Here is a 13,888-nt window from a genome sequence, read left to right as displayed (position 1 = left end):
TCATAGGGAAAGGTAAATAGATCAATGTAACTAGATAGATTTCAGAAATAGATCTATTCATATTTGTTCAATTAATTTTCAGCCCAAGGATCAAGGTAATACAATAGTCATCTTTTCAAGGTGACTTTGTTTGTTTGTTTGTTTGTTTGTTTGTTTCAAGACAGGGTTTCTCTGTGTAGTTTTGATGCCTGTTCTGGATCTTGCTCTGTATACCAGGCTGGCCTTGAACTCACAGAGATCCCCCTGACTCTGCCTCCTGAGTGCTGGGATTAAAGGCGTATGCCACTACCACCCAGCTTCAAGGTTACTTTTAATATGCAACATGATATAAATACTATGCAAATAATGGTTGTGTTTTATTTTTTAAAAATATTTTATTTTTTTTAAGTGTATAAGTGTTTTGACTACATGTATGCCTGTACCTGCATCTCTGGTGCCTGTGAGGCCAGGAGAGTTCTGTTCAATCCCTTGTGACTGGAGTTATAGGTGGTTGTGCGCTGCTATGTGAGTGCTAGGAATCAAACCTGGGTCCTCTGGAAGAGTAGCTAGTGTTCGTAATCACTAAGCCATCTCTCCAGCCTCTTAGTTTTTCTTTTTTAATTATTCTTGTATTTATGTATCTGGTTAGGTTTGTACAAGTGAGTGCAGGTGTCACAGAAGCCAGAACAGGGCATTAAATTCCTTGGAACCGAAATTTGTTTTTGTTTTTGAGATACTCTTACGGTGTAGTCTAGCGTCCAGCCTTTCAAGTATTATTATTTGTTTGTTTGTTTTGTTTTGCTTTTTTTGTTTTTCAAGACAAGATTTCTCTGTATAATAGCTCTGGCTACCCAGTAACTTGCTTTCTAGACCAGGCTGGCCTTGAACTCACAGAGATCCTCTTGCCTCTGCCTTCTGAGTTATTATTCATTAAAAAAAAAAAGTTTCAGGTGTATTTCAGTGGTTCTTAACCTTCTTAATGCTGCAACCCTTTAATGAAGTTCTTCATGTTGTGGTGACCCCCAACCATAAAATTATTTTTGTTGCCACTTCATAACTGTAATTTTGCTACTGTTATGAATTGTAATGTAAATATCTGATATGCAGGATATCTGATATGTGACCACTGTAAAAGAGTCACACTTCAAAGGGTTACAACCCACAGGTTGAAAACCACTAAATCAGTAGTTTGTATACCCATACCTGGGAAGACCGTGAGTTTTCATAGATACCATGCATTTACTCTGTATTTAGAAATAATTTATATAATGACCTAGCTGAAATTTGAACACTTGTTAATAAGACATAACTTCAGTATTCTGTAGTTACAGATGTTTAAATTGCCATCTTTCATAAACAAAGCACATTCAATCTGTGTGTGTGTGTGTGTGTGTGTGTGTGTGTGTGTGGTTTTTCAAGAGAGGGTTTCCCTGTATTGCCCTGGCTGTTCTGGAACTCACTATATAGCCCAGACTGGTTTTGAACTCAAGAGATTCACTTGCCTCTGCCTCCTGAGTGCTGGGACTAAAGGCTTGTGCTGCCACCATGGTCTGGCACATTCAATCAAGTATATCACACTGCTTTCTTAGGATAAAGTCTCACAAATGAGATCAGTGAGTCGGAGTGAAACAATTTTTATGGCATTTAGAAATACATCTCAAATCATTTTTCAGAAAGTACCATTTGAGAGGCCAAGGCAGTGGCATTGCATCAAGTTCAGGTCAGCTTGGGCTACATAGCAAGCCTGTCTCAAAAACCAAAACAGAAGTTTCTTTTAATTATACAGTTAGTAACAACAAATTGCATCACACATGGCTTGAGATCCTCTAGGGATAGCATATAAATCTTTGTAACTTTTACTTTTCTTTTTGTGGCACTTGAATGTTCTCTCTTTCAATAGTAGGGCTACTCTGCTAGAGCCAGCCACGTGGGCCGTGCCTGCGTTTGCGGACTACATCTCCCAAGGTGCTCCGCGGGTGCGCTGACAGGAAGTAGCCGGAGCATCTCCCGCCTCCACGCCGAGGCGAGAAGGTTCTATCCGGGGCCTTGGCGCTTCTCTTTCCTTTCGCGCCGGTTGCCGCTGCGGAGCGCGGCCGGTCCATGTGCGCAGTGAGTGGCGCTATTTCTGTCTCAGTAGCACCGGTGTCCCGGATTTGCCCGACCGCGCGGCGATGGATCCCAACACCATCATCGAGGCCCTACGGGGCACCATGGACCCAGCCCTGCGCGAGGCCGCGGAGCGCCAGCTCAATGAAGTAAGGACGGCCGGCTAGCGGCTGCTGCGGGCTTGTGGACCGGCAGGCCGAACCTTCCGGCCTGGCTGGGAACGCGGACCGTGTAGCCGACGGGTCTATTTGGAGGGGTGGGGCGGAGATCTGCCCGCCGTGCCAGGCTCGGTGTCGCGCTGTGGCGCCGCGGCGCCCAGGCCGCCTCTCTGTCGGCTTCCGAGTGGGCCTGTGTCTGCAGTCTGGCCGTGAGGAGCCGGACGGGCTAGGCGGGCGTGACGGTCTGAACACATGGCCGGCTCGGGTGGCCCGCCGCCCTCTGGCTCACTCCCAGCTCGTTCCTTGCTCCCGGGAGGGGGCGAAACTCACTGGGAGGGTGTACAGACGTGTCCCAGACGAGTCTCGTCGGCGCCGGGGATGCCAGGGCTACTGGGAAGGCTAGCTGGTCCGCTGGGGTCTGCGCTGTCAGCCTTGTCTCGGCTCTGGGCGGATCAGTGACCTGCTTGTCGGGTCGGGTACAACTTAGTTCCCACCGGCGAACTGCTAGGGACAGATGTAAGCCTGCGCCTCCTTGGTAGGGCTGGGGTAGTGCGGGTTAACACAGTGCGTTCCCCGCTCTCCCTACTGTCATATTGCCACAGTTGGGAGGCGGGATGATGTAGTGGAAAGGATCAGATAAGTGCGACCTTCTAGGTATAGCTCCCTCACTGATTTCTGAAGTGACCTTGGACAAGTCCCTTAACCTCTCCTGATCCTGAGATTTACTCATTCATGAAATTAGGCCCCAGGGTTGCTCTGATGGTCAAGTGAGATAATGGAAGTCCGCCTGTAGATCTTTCATCATTGGCAGAGAGTTGGTTTCTCTCCCACGTGTTTGGGGGAGTGCCCCTTGGAAAACAGTAGTGTTTCATGGATATTCTACTGTACTGATTTCATCCTCGTTCTTTGTTTCTGAACTTTGCAGTTTTATGTATTAGTAAGAATTTAGGAGGTTCATAACTCTCGAGAGCAAATCTATCTTGGTATACTACTGAGTCTCAGTGAGGTTTTGTGTGTGTATTAATGTAAAAAACCCTCTGTTTAGAGAAATTTTAAAGTATTGACTTACAGGAAACGTCAGGGAAACTACTAATTGAACATCTAAAGTTTACAGTGCTGTGCTAGGTATTCCTGTCCTCGAGGAATTTACAGTTCCCAAGACCTCACAGTTCAGATAAATTGAATTATTTCAAAATGAAAAGGTAAGTAATGTAATGAGACCATCATTCTAAAGGATCATAGTATACTCAAACTTTTAGACCCAGAGTCACCTTGGCAAGAGCGTACATTGGGATGTAAAATGGTAAGATAAAACAAATTGTCCCTTGAAAAATGTTATTAAACCACACAAGAATTTAGGGGGTCACTTATTCTGCCCTGGATGGACCTTCGTTATAATTAATAATATTTTGCTTATGAACTATTAGTATATGTCATAGCCTAGAAAACCAAGTTTTGTGTGGTGGCTCACAGCTATTATAATTCCAGCACTTGGAAGGCTGAAGCAGGAGGATTGTCTAGGAGTTTGAGGACTTCCTGGGCTACAAAGTGAGACCCTATCTATCTCTATAAAATAAAATAAACCTAGAAAACCTGAAAGTTTCCCCTTAGGTATTTCCATCTTGAGCACATATGACTCAATTGTTTCTTAAAAGATTTGATTTCTCTTGTGTAAAGTTGGAATTCTGTGAACAGTTACTGTATTTCTTGGGTTTTTGCTTTGTTTTCAGAGTTTCACTCTTTAGCCTAAGCTTGCCTCAAATTCCTGGGTAATCAGCCTTTTTTACTCAGGCATTGATCTGCTGTTCTGGAATGCCATGGAACAGTAAATACGGATAATCTTTACTGCCAAAGAAAATGTATTATCTGGCCTGTATTTTGTGATTTTTTTAGCTCTTTATGTCTTAACATGTCTTGTTGCTACTTTTAGATTTTAAAGTAATTTTTCTAAGGTAACTTTTAGAATATTTAATTTGGATAAATCTTGAAGAATGAGAGCAGAACGTCTTGCTTTTGAGAGGCTTTTGCTTTGAGTATGGTAAGGTGCACAAGCTATCAGCCATTCATCAAAGCTGTTTTTGCTCCTTTAGACATTAAAAGTTGCTCATCATGTTAAAAGATTTTTGATATTTGAATGAGTCCCCTCACTGTTAGGTAATTGTTGGCCTAAAACATTTTTATTTTAATTTATTAATGTTTATTTTTTTGTTTTATTTATTTAGTTTTTGAGGAGGGTGCTTGAGCCTCACTAGTTCCTGGCTAGCCTGGAATTTGCTCTGTCAACCTGACTGGCCTTGAATACAAGAAATCTCCCTGCCTTTGCTGGAGACTAAAGGCATGCACCCATCATGCCCAGCTTTTCCAAGTTTTCAGTTTGAATCTATGACAGTACTCTTGCTACTGAGCTTGTGTGCTCAGCTTTGTACCTTTTGTCTCATTTCAAATGTCTCTTTATACCTTGGAGGAGTCCCCATTTCCCGACTACATTCCTATCTTCCTTCCCTTGTTTTATAAAGCTTAGCTCACATGAATATCATCTATACTTAAAGGATATTTGAGTTACTTTTTTATATCACGTATGACTAAAATTAAAAATGACATTAGACTAAGAAACTAATGACTGTTTGGGGCGTGTATTTTTTACTTCCTTTTTTCTTTTGAAACATGGTGTCTTTGTAGTCTAGGCTAGCTTCAGATTCCTGAGTGCTGGGATTGCAGGCATCACACCACTATACCCAGCCTAGATAGTGTTTTCAAATTGCCCAAGTGGTAGAGAGCCAGATCTAGCAAGTTGTCCTCATACATGCTGATGTCCACATGTGTGCTGTGGCAAATACATATAAACAAACATACATACATGTAATTAAATTCAAAACTCTATACAGTCTTCCCTAGGCAACAATATATCTCCCCAAGGATATCAACAGTGGTCAAAGTCTCTTGTGTAAAATGGAATAATATTTACATATTAGCCTGTGTACTACTGACTTAAATCATTAGATGCCTGTACTTTAAATATTTAATTAGCTATAATGGCCAATGTTCTGTAAACAGCTGTTATACAGTATTGTTTATGAAAAAAGCCAGGAGGTGGTGCAGGCCTTTAATTCCAGTACTTGGGAGCAGAGGCAGGAGGATCTCTGAGGCCAGCCTGTTCTACAGAGCAAGTTCCAGGACAGCCAGGAGTACATAGGGAAACCCTGTCTAAGGGAAGAAGAAAGAAAGAAAGAAAGAAAGAAAGAAAGAAAGAAAGAGAGAGAGAGAGAGAGAGAGAGAGAGAGAGAGAGAGAAAGAAAGAAAGAAAGAAAGAAAGAAAGAAAGAAAGAAAGAAAGAAAGAAAGAAAGAAATGGCAAAAAGTCTTTATATATTCAGTACAGGTGCATTTTTCTCCCTAAATATTTTCCATCTACGTTAGGTTGATTTTTCAGGCTGTGGAACCTGCTGAGTGCTGGTTTCCTTGTGTGTATAATGAAATAGTATCTGCCATTGTAGTCTATGGTTTAAGGAAGTGGTATATGTAAAAATCTAGGGAAGTGGCATCAGTAAGTCCTCCAAGTTATTTGAACGGCATACGCCACTTGCTGTACAAGTTCAAGAGGTCTAGAGTTTGTTTCCCACCTCAGTCTATTACTTCCGTCTTAGTCCTTCTACCCTTGCTTGAAATGCTTCTTGAACACTGAGGTCATTGTGTGGTAGCACTATTGGCGGAAAATTGACTCAGTTCTAGGTATATAATAAATGGCACATAATAGACACAGGAAGCATTTGTTGAATTCAAGACAGAAGGACCTAATTAGAAGTGTTAAAAGCATTCATTTGGGCTGGAGAGATGGCTCAGTAATTAAGAACCCATGTTGCTCTTCCAGAGGATTGGGGCTTGATTGCCAGGGGATCTGACGTCCTTCTTGACCTCCTCAGGCACTGGGAGCACATAGTAACATACACATGTAAAATAAACTTTTTTTTTTTAGAAGCATAAATATTTATTTGTAACAAAGGAGTTTGTGTACAGTGTTGAAAATCTATAACTTCTTGTTAAATTCATATTTGCACTTTTAAACAAACAATCATTTTATATAGTTATAGATATGTAAATACGAGTTCAGTGGTCTTTCAGCATTTTCCACTTAAATGTTTTTTTTTTTAACATAAAAACAGCTTATAATTCCAAAGCCTAAAATTATTTGAAACTGGAAAGTATTTTCTCTGTAGAAAATGGTAAAAATGATAACATTTCCCAATAAGCCCCTTTAAGCCAAATAATAGCCAAGTAAACTTAGCAAACAAATTTCTGTGAAGAACACTTTTGTTTGTTTTTTGTGTTTGTTTTTTCGAGACAGGGTTTCTCTGTGTGACAGTCCTGGCTTCCTGGGACACTTTTGGTTTTTCGAGACAGGGTTTCTCTATGTAGCTTTGTGCCTTTCCTGGAACTCACTTGGTAGCCCAGGCTGGCCTCGAACTCACAGAGATCCGCCTGGCTCTGCCTCCCGAGTGCTGGGATTAAAGGCGTGAGCCACCACCGCCCGGCTCTGGGACACTTTTTTAAAAAAGATTTATCTTACAGGGTGGTGGTGGTGAGTTTGAGGCCAGCCTACTCTATAGAGTGAGTTCCAGGACAGCCAGGGCTACAAAGAGAAACCTTGTTATGAAAAACCAAAAAACAAAAGAGAAGATTTATTTTATGTGTATGAATGAGTGTTTGGCAGTATGTATGTAACATATGTGTCCCTAATATCCTCGGAGGCCAGAAGAGGGCATTATATCCTCTAGAACTAGAATTATAAATGGTTGCGAGCTACAATATAGTGGTGGGCTTGAACCCTGAAATCCTCTGGAAGAGCAGCCAGTGTTCTTAACCAGTCTAGAATACTCTTTTTTAGTACACTAATTTTTTAATCTTAGATTCTGGTCAGGCATGGGAGGTCAGCACCTGAGAGGCTGAAAAAGGAGGATTTTAATAAATTGCAGTGTTCCTGGTCAGCCTGGCCTAAAAAATAAAAAGTAAAATTCTGTCCATAAATAAATAAGATGCTGCCGGGCGGTGGTGGCGCACGCCTTTAATCCCAGCACTTGGGAGGCAGAGGCAGGTGGATCTCTGTGAGTTCGAGGCCAGCCTGGTCTCCAAAGCGAGTTCCAGGAAAGGCGCAAAGCTACACACAGAAACCCTGTCTCGAAAAAACCTAAATAAATAAATAAATAAATAAATAAGATGGGGGCTGGAGCTATGGCTCAGAGGTTACAAGCACTGAGTTCTTCCAAAGGACCTGGGTTCAGTTCCCAGAACCCACGTGGCAGCTCACACCTGTCTGTCATATGTCTGTTCCAGGAGATCTGATACCCTCACACAGACATACATGTGGGCAAAACACCAATGAATGTAAAAAAAAAAATTTTTTAAAGATAAATTTGTTATATATAACTTCACTTGAATGCTATATTTTGGAGATTAATTGATGTGTATTTATCTAGACGTATAGTTTCTTTTTAATTAGAAAAAATCGTTTTGATATGGTGTATAGTTATGTATCTGTATATATGTGTGTAGATGCATATGTGTGGACATAGAAGACAATTTGTGGGAGTTAACATGAGAATTAGCTTACAGTAGACAATATTGTTTAGGTGGGAATTTTGAGTGCTTATTATGTGACAAATAACATTTTGGGTGCAGTGGTAGATTTTAGTCTGCAATCCAGGCTGCTTTAAGAAAATAAACGGACTTGGTATTGATAAAATCTTTATTTTGTGTTTCAAACTATGAGTCCTGGGATGATTGCCTTTCACTACTATGATGCTTTTATATATATATATATAATTTTTTTTAAATTTTTTTTTTCTGTGAGACAGGGTCTTATTTAGCACAGGCTGACCTCAAAGTTGTTAGGTATTTAAGGATAACCTTGAGCTGATCCTTCTGCCTCTCAGCTGCCCAGAAAATACAAGTCTAATCTAATTTTTGTTTTGTTTTTCTTTTTATTTCTTTTATTTATTTGAGATCCAAGTATATCATTTTCCCTTTCTCACTCCAAACTCTCCCATATACCCTTACTTGCTCTCTTTCAAACTAATTCATGGCCTCTTCTTTGTTTTTTCATTAATTGCTGTTATACACACACACACACACACACACACACACACACACACACATATACACACATGTATATATTCCTAAATACATGAATACAATCTACTCAGTCTGTTTAATGTTACTTGTATGTATGTTTTCAGGGCTGACCATTTTGGTTATTGGATAACCGGTTAGTGTGCTCTTCCCTGGAAAAGACTTTTCTCCCGCCTCTCAGCATTCCTTAGTTGCCTGTAGTTCTTTGTGTAGGGTTGAGGCTTCTTGGGTTTTTGCTGTTGTCCTTGTTCAGTTTTCTTTAGGCATTGTGTTGGTGAGATTTTATGGGTCTAGCTTCTGAAACTCCTGTGAGACACAATTGAGTAGTAGCAAAACTCAATCTTCTGGCTGTTACACTTTTCCAACTTTCCAACCTCTCTTCCACAATGATCCCTGAACCTTAGGTATGGGAGTTGTTTTATAGATGTATCCATTGGGCCTGGGCTCCACAATTGTACTTTTTGGTTGGTTGTGATTTTCTGTAATGGTCTCCATCTGTTGTAAAGAGATTTATTTGTTTATTTATTTTGGTGTGGTTTTTGTTTTTTTGAGTTTTTAGTTTTTCGAGACAGGGTTTCTCTGTGTAGTTTTGGTGCCTGTCCTGGATCTTGCTCTGTAGACCAGGCTGGCCTCGAACTTACAGAGATCTGCCTACCTCTGCCTCCCTCTGTGCTGGGATTAAAGGTGTGCGCCACCACCGCCTGGCAATTTTGATTTTTCAAGGCAGTGTTTCTCTGTATTGGTCTCCATCAGATTTATTTATCTATTTATTTTGTTATTCATTCATTCATTTATTCATTTATTCATTTATTTTGGTTTTTCAAGGCAGGGTTTCTCTGGCTATCCTGGAACTCGCTTTGTAGACCAGTCTGGCCATCAAAGAGAAGTTTCTTTGAAGGATGAAGACAATTTGTGGGTATAAAGACAAATATTTAGAATGAGAGACAAATATTTAGAGTGTAGTTAGGGATTATGCTGGTTTAGTAAAGCGGTGGTTGTAGATTCTTCTCTAAGATCCATGACTTTACCAGCCTTGGGTAGTTGGCTAGGTTTACTGTACCAGGCATGATTTTTCTTCTGTGGAGAAGATCTTAAGTTACTACCAAGGTATGTGTGCCATTATTGTATCCTTAGGGTTATCATGCCATGTTGGTCATAGTTCATAGGCATCATAACTGGTAAGACTGTTGGTCCTTTGGAAGTTTGCATGGTTTCTTTTTTGTACCATGAAAGGTGGTCCTCATGGAGGAGACTTTCATGTCAGTTCCAGCTCAAGGGCTTCTGGGTCCCTGTGTCTTCATAACAGGGACTTACCACTACCTCTGGGGGACCACCAAGGGCAACAACAATAGTTTGTGTAATGTTCTGGGAGTCTGGCCTGGTGTGGTGCACACACCCTTAATACCAGCACTGGGGAGGCAAAGAAAGGCGGGTCTCTGAGTTCAAGGTTAGCCTGGTTTACAGAGCCTTTCAGGACAGCTAGGGCTACAAAGAGAAACCCTATTGGGAGTAGTAGGGTAGTAGGGTTCTCAGGCCTGATTTTGGGTTTTTGTTGGATGGTCTTTAGCTCTTGGAAGGAGCCCAGATAAGAGAATTTGGTTTAAACTATATATGTATATTTATATACCGACTTAGGTATTATAGGTTCTCTTTGTTTTTATGAGACAGGTTTTCTCTGTGTAGTTTTGGTGCCTGTCCTGGATTTCATTCTGTAGACCAGGCTGGCCTTGAACTCACAGAGTTCTTAACTGCTGAGCAATCTCTCTGACCCTCATAACATTTATTACCAAGAATACTATTTAGAATTTGAATCTGAATACTTTGGCTGTGAGATAAGAACTTAGTGAAAGCATTGTAAAGATCTTAGGCTAAACCAAAGCTATAAACTAATCATTTAAAAATTATAAACAAAAATTTTAAAAACAGGCTGGAGAGATGGCTCAGTGATGAAGAGCACTGACTGCTCTTCCAGGGAATTGCGTACTCTCATCTGGCCTCTGGGGACACAGGGCATACATGCAGGCAAAACAATCATCTGTCAAATGTAGTAGGTGTATGTGTGTGTGTGTGTGTGTGTGTGTGTGTGTGTGTGTGTGTGTGTGTGTTTATGTATTTATTTATTTCTGTCAGTGGTACCGTAATGATAACTCTAAAGTGGGCTTTTGGTCTCTTAAGTAATTTCTAAAACAAACTTTCTTATTTCGGAAGCATGTACATAATACTGTTATTTGATGAAAGGAAGGTGGCTACAGTGGCCTGGTCTTGGTCCTCCTACTGGGTGACTTAATACTTAACCTCATTATGATTCATATTTTTGTATTTTCTTTTGAGACACAGTTTCTCTGTAAAACTGCCCTGGCTGTCCTTGAACTTGCCCTGTAGACCAGGCTGGCCTTGAACTCACAGAGATCTACCTGGCTCCAATTATTATTTTTTTAATTGTTTTATTTTATTTATATGAGGACACCACATGTGTGCAGTGTCCTTTGAGACCAGAAGAGGATGTGTGATCCTCTGGAATTGGGTAGGGAATGGTTATGAGGTCAAACTCCTGATTTTTAATGTCTCCACCTTCTGAGTGCTTCTTTGAGAGCTGAGATTAAAGGTATGAGCCACTGTACCCAGCAGAATACAGTCATTCCAGGGAGTCAGTTTATATAAACATTATACTTATATAAAACAGCAGAAATGGACATTAAGCCTCTGACAGACCCCAGTAATCCCATCACTGAGAAGGCTGAGGAAGGAGGATGGTGAGTTCAAGGCTTACCTGGGCTATCTAGTGAGACCGTCTCTGAATAAATAAAGTATGTTCATCTACAGAAATTTACACTCTTGGTTTTGTTTGCTTGTTTGTAGGCACACAAGTCTTTGAATTTTGTTTCAACACTTCTCCAGATTACTATGTCAGAACAACTGGATTTACCTGTGAGACAGGCAGGTGAGTTCCTTGAATTATTTCTTGAATGTACAAACAAAATATATAGATTGAAAGGTATGTTAATGAAATAGAAGTATTGTGGGTTGACCCTTCAGTAATTTCCTTCCCTCAGCATCCATTTACTTCTGGTGTGTATAGCAACAGCAAGTTTCTTGATATTTGGTAGGATTTAAAGGAAAATTTGAGATTTATTTATTTTCATATTTTGTGTTGGATGTTCCACACATGTATGTCTGTGCACTGTGTGCATCCATTCACCTCAGGTCAGCAGAGGGTGTCAGATCTGGACGTGGACTTATAGTTGTGAGCTGCCTTTGTGGGTGCTGATAATCAAACCCGGGTACTCTGGAAGAACACCCAGTGCTCATAACTAACTAACTAAATTCCTTCCTTCCTTCCTTCCTTCCTTCCTTTTATGTGTGTGAATGTTTTTGCCTGTGTGTGTGTCGGTGGAGGCCAGTAAGGGCATAACGTCCGATTGAACAGGAGTTAACATGCTTGTGAGCCACCATGTGGGTGCTGGTAATTGAACTGGGTCCTCTGGAAGAATAGCCTTCCTATGTTCTTCTTTTAATGATTTTAGTTTTATTATTACCACAGTTGCCTATAACTCCAGCTCAAATGAAAGTTATGAAGCTTTTAGTTCCCAAATTTTTACTAGAATGAAAGTGTTTAACATATAAGAAGGTTGGCTCTTAACACAGTGTAGTCTTGATTTTGGATATTGGAAAATTAAATTATTTAGTAGATATAAAATGGAACCAGTTAAACTGTGGAATTGGGTCTGATGCACTTCATTGGTAGCACGTGTATCCCCGGCACTTCAATAGACAGATGAATAGACAGGCCAACTAGCTAACCACCCATAAACTTAATATAAATGTAAAATGTAATCATTCATTTTAAAGTGACATTCTTGGGCTAATTGAAATTCTACTGCATGGCCTGTGGTACTTTCATCTGCTAGGCTTTGAATGATAAGTTCATTTTGGTTTTATGCTAGTACATTTAGGGTAGACTGAATCCAGATATACTTACACTGTAGTTTTCAGTTGTTTATATTTTCTCAAAATGAAAAACTTTCACACTAACAAGTCAAGTAAGTATACACTTGATTCCTGTGTTTGTTATAATGGAAAGAAATATTCAGACATAGTAAGAACTGTCAGGTCCTAATTTTGTTCTTGCTGTGTTTATGGGGGGATGAAGCTAATTGTATAGTAGTATTAATCTGGAATATGTCAGCCCCGTATCTTCTATTGTAGGTATGGTTTAGTGTGTGTGTGTGTATGTCTGTATTTTTTAATACATTAAGATTAAGTATTAAGGGCTGGAGAGATGGCTCAGAGGTTAAGAGCACTGACTGCTCTTCCAGGGGTCCTGAGTTCAATTCCCAGCACCCACATGGTGGCTCTCAACCATCTGTAATGAGATCTGGCACCCTCTTCTGTGTACATAATAAATAGATAAATCTTTAAAAAAAAAAAAAAAAAGATTAAGTATTAATTAAATTCTTAAGATTCAGTTACCTTTGTTTAAATGGATGTAGGACTTCAGGTTGAATTTACCAATAAAAAAATAGTCTTAATAAAAAAAATAGTCTACAGAATTTAGGAATCAGTTTCATGTTACACTTTTATAATCCACATTCTCCAGATGGCTGAGTAAAAAGCTGTCTTAGTGATCTACATCACACCGCATCATCAGCTTGTTAACTCTCAGATAGCAATGTGCAAAGGTAGCAGTGTGGTGGCTGCAACAGATCGGAATCTATGATTTTTGAGCACAGCAAATTTTTTTCATTCATTCATTCATTCATTCAGTGTATTTATTTATTTATTTTTCTATTATCAACTTGATACAGTATACATTCTTATCCTAATAGTGAAATGTTTGATTGAGGCTTGCTCAGTAATTGAGTAAAACCAAAACTTATTATAAGCTACAGTCATCCTAGGATCCCCCCTGCTATATAGCCTCCCTGGTTCTGAGGCTTGCAGTCTGATTGTTCTTTGCTTTATATCTAGAATCCACTTATGAGTGAGTACATACCATGTTTGTTTTTCTAGGTTTGGGTTACCTCACTCAGGATGATATTTTCTAGTTCCATCCATTGAGCACAGCAAAGTTTCTCATAAAATAATATGAATTTGAAGTGCTGTGTAATAGAAGTACTGGATTTAGACATTGAGAACTTTTTGTACTACGATTTTTCCTGTGATAAAACATTTTATCACATTCATATAGTCAGTTGTAGTAACTGTAGTTTTGGTTTTTCAAGACAGGGTTTCTCTTTAATCCCTAGATGTCCTAGAACATGCTAACCTCAAACATAGATCTACCTGTCTCTGCCTCCCTGAGTACTGGGATTAAAGGCCTGCACCACCATGCACCGCCTTTGGAACTGTATTTGTATGGTTTGGTGGTTGGGGGTTTTATTTAGAAATTGATTTTGGTATACTGTGTCTATTTGCTGGGTTCCCTTGGGCTGTATGTTTAATAATTTTGTGGCTAATGTCTGCAACTGAATGTTAAATGTGTGTTTTGATTATTGACTTGAAACAATTGGCTATTTGCTTACC

The 13,888-nt window shown here is 40.0% G+C and overlaps 1 protein-coding gene across 1 annotated transcript in view; it reads left to right on the top strand.

Annotated features, from left to right (window-relative positions):
* The first annotated feature begins 1,996 nt into the window (after positions 1-1,996).
* Positions 1,997-13,888, top strand: part of Ipo7 (importin 7) — a 42,952-nt gene continuing 31,060 nt past the window's right edge. The window contains exons 1-2 of the mRNA XM_059268921.1: positions 1,997-2,234; positions 11,225-11,306. Coding sequence (XP_059124904.1) covers positions 2,151-2,234; positions 11,225-11,306 — 166 coding nt within the window. The 5' untranslated portion in view covers positions 1,997-2,150. The remainder of the gene's footprint in view (positions 2,235-11,224; positions 11,307-13,888) is intronic.

The sequence above is a fragment of the Peromyscus eremicus genome, chromosome 1, assembly GCF_949786415.1.
Source record: "Peromyscus eremicus chromosome 1, PerEre_H2_v1, whole genome shotgun sequence".
NCBI lineage: Eukaryota > Metazoa > Chordata > Mammalia > Rodentia > Cricetidae > Peromyscus > Peromyscus eremicus.
This window is presented reverse-complemented; position numbering and strand designations above follow the sequence as displayed.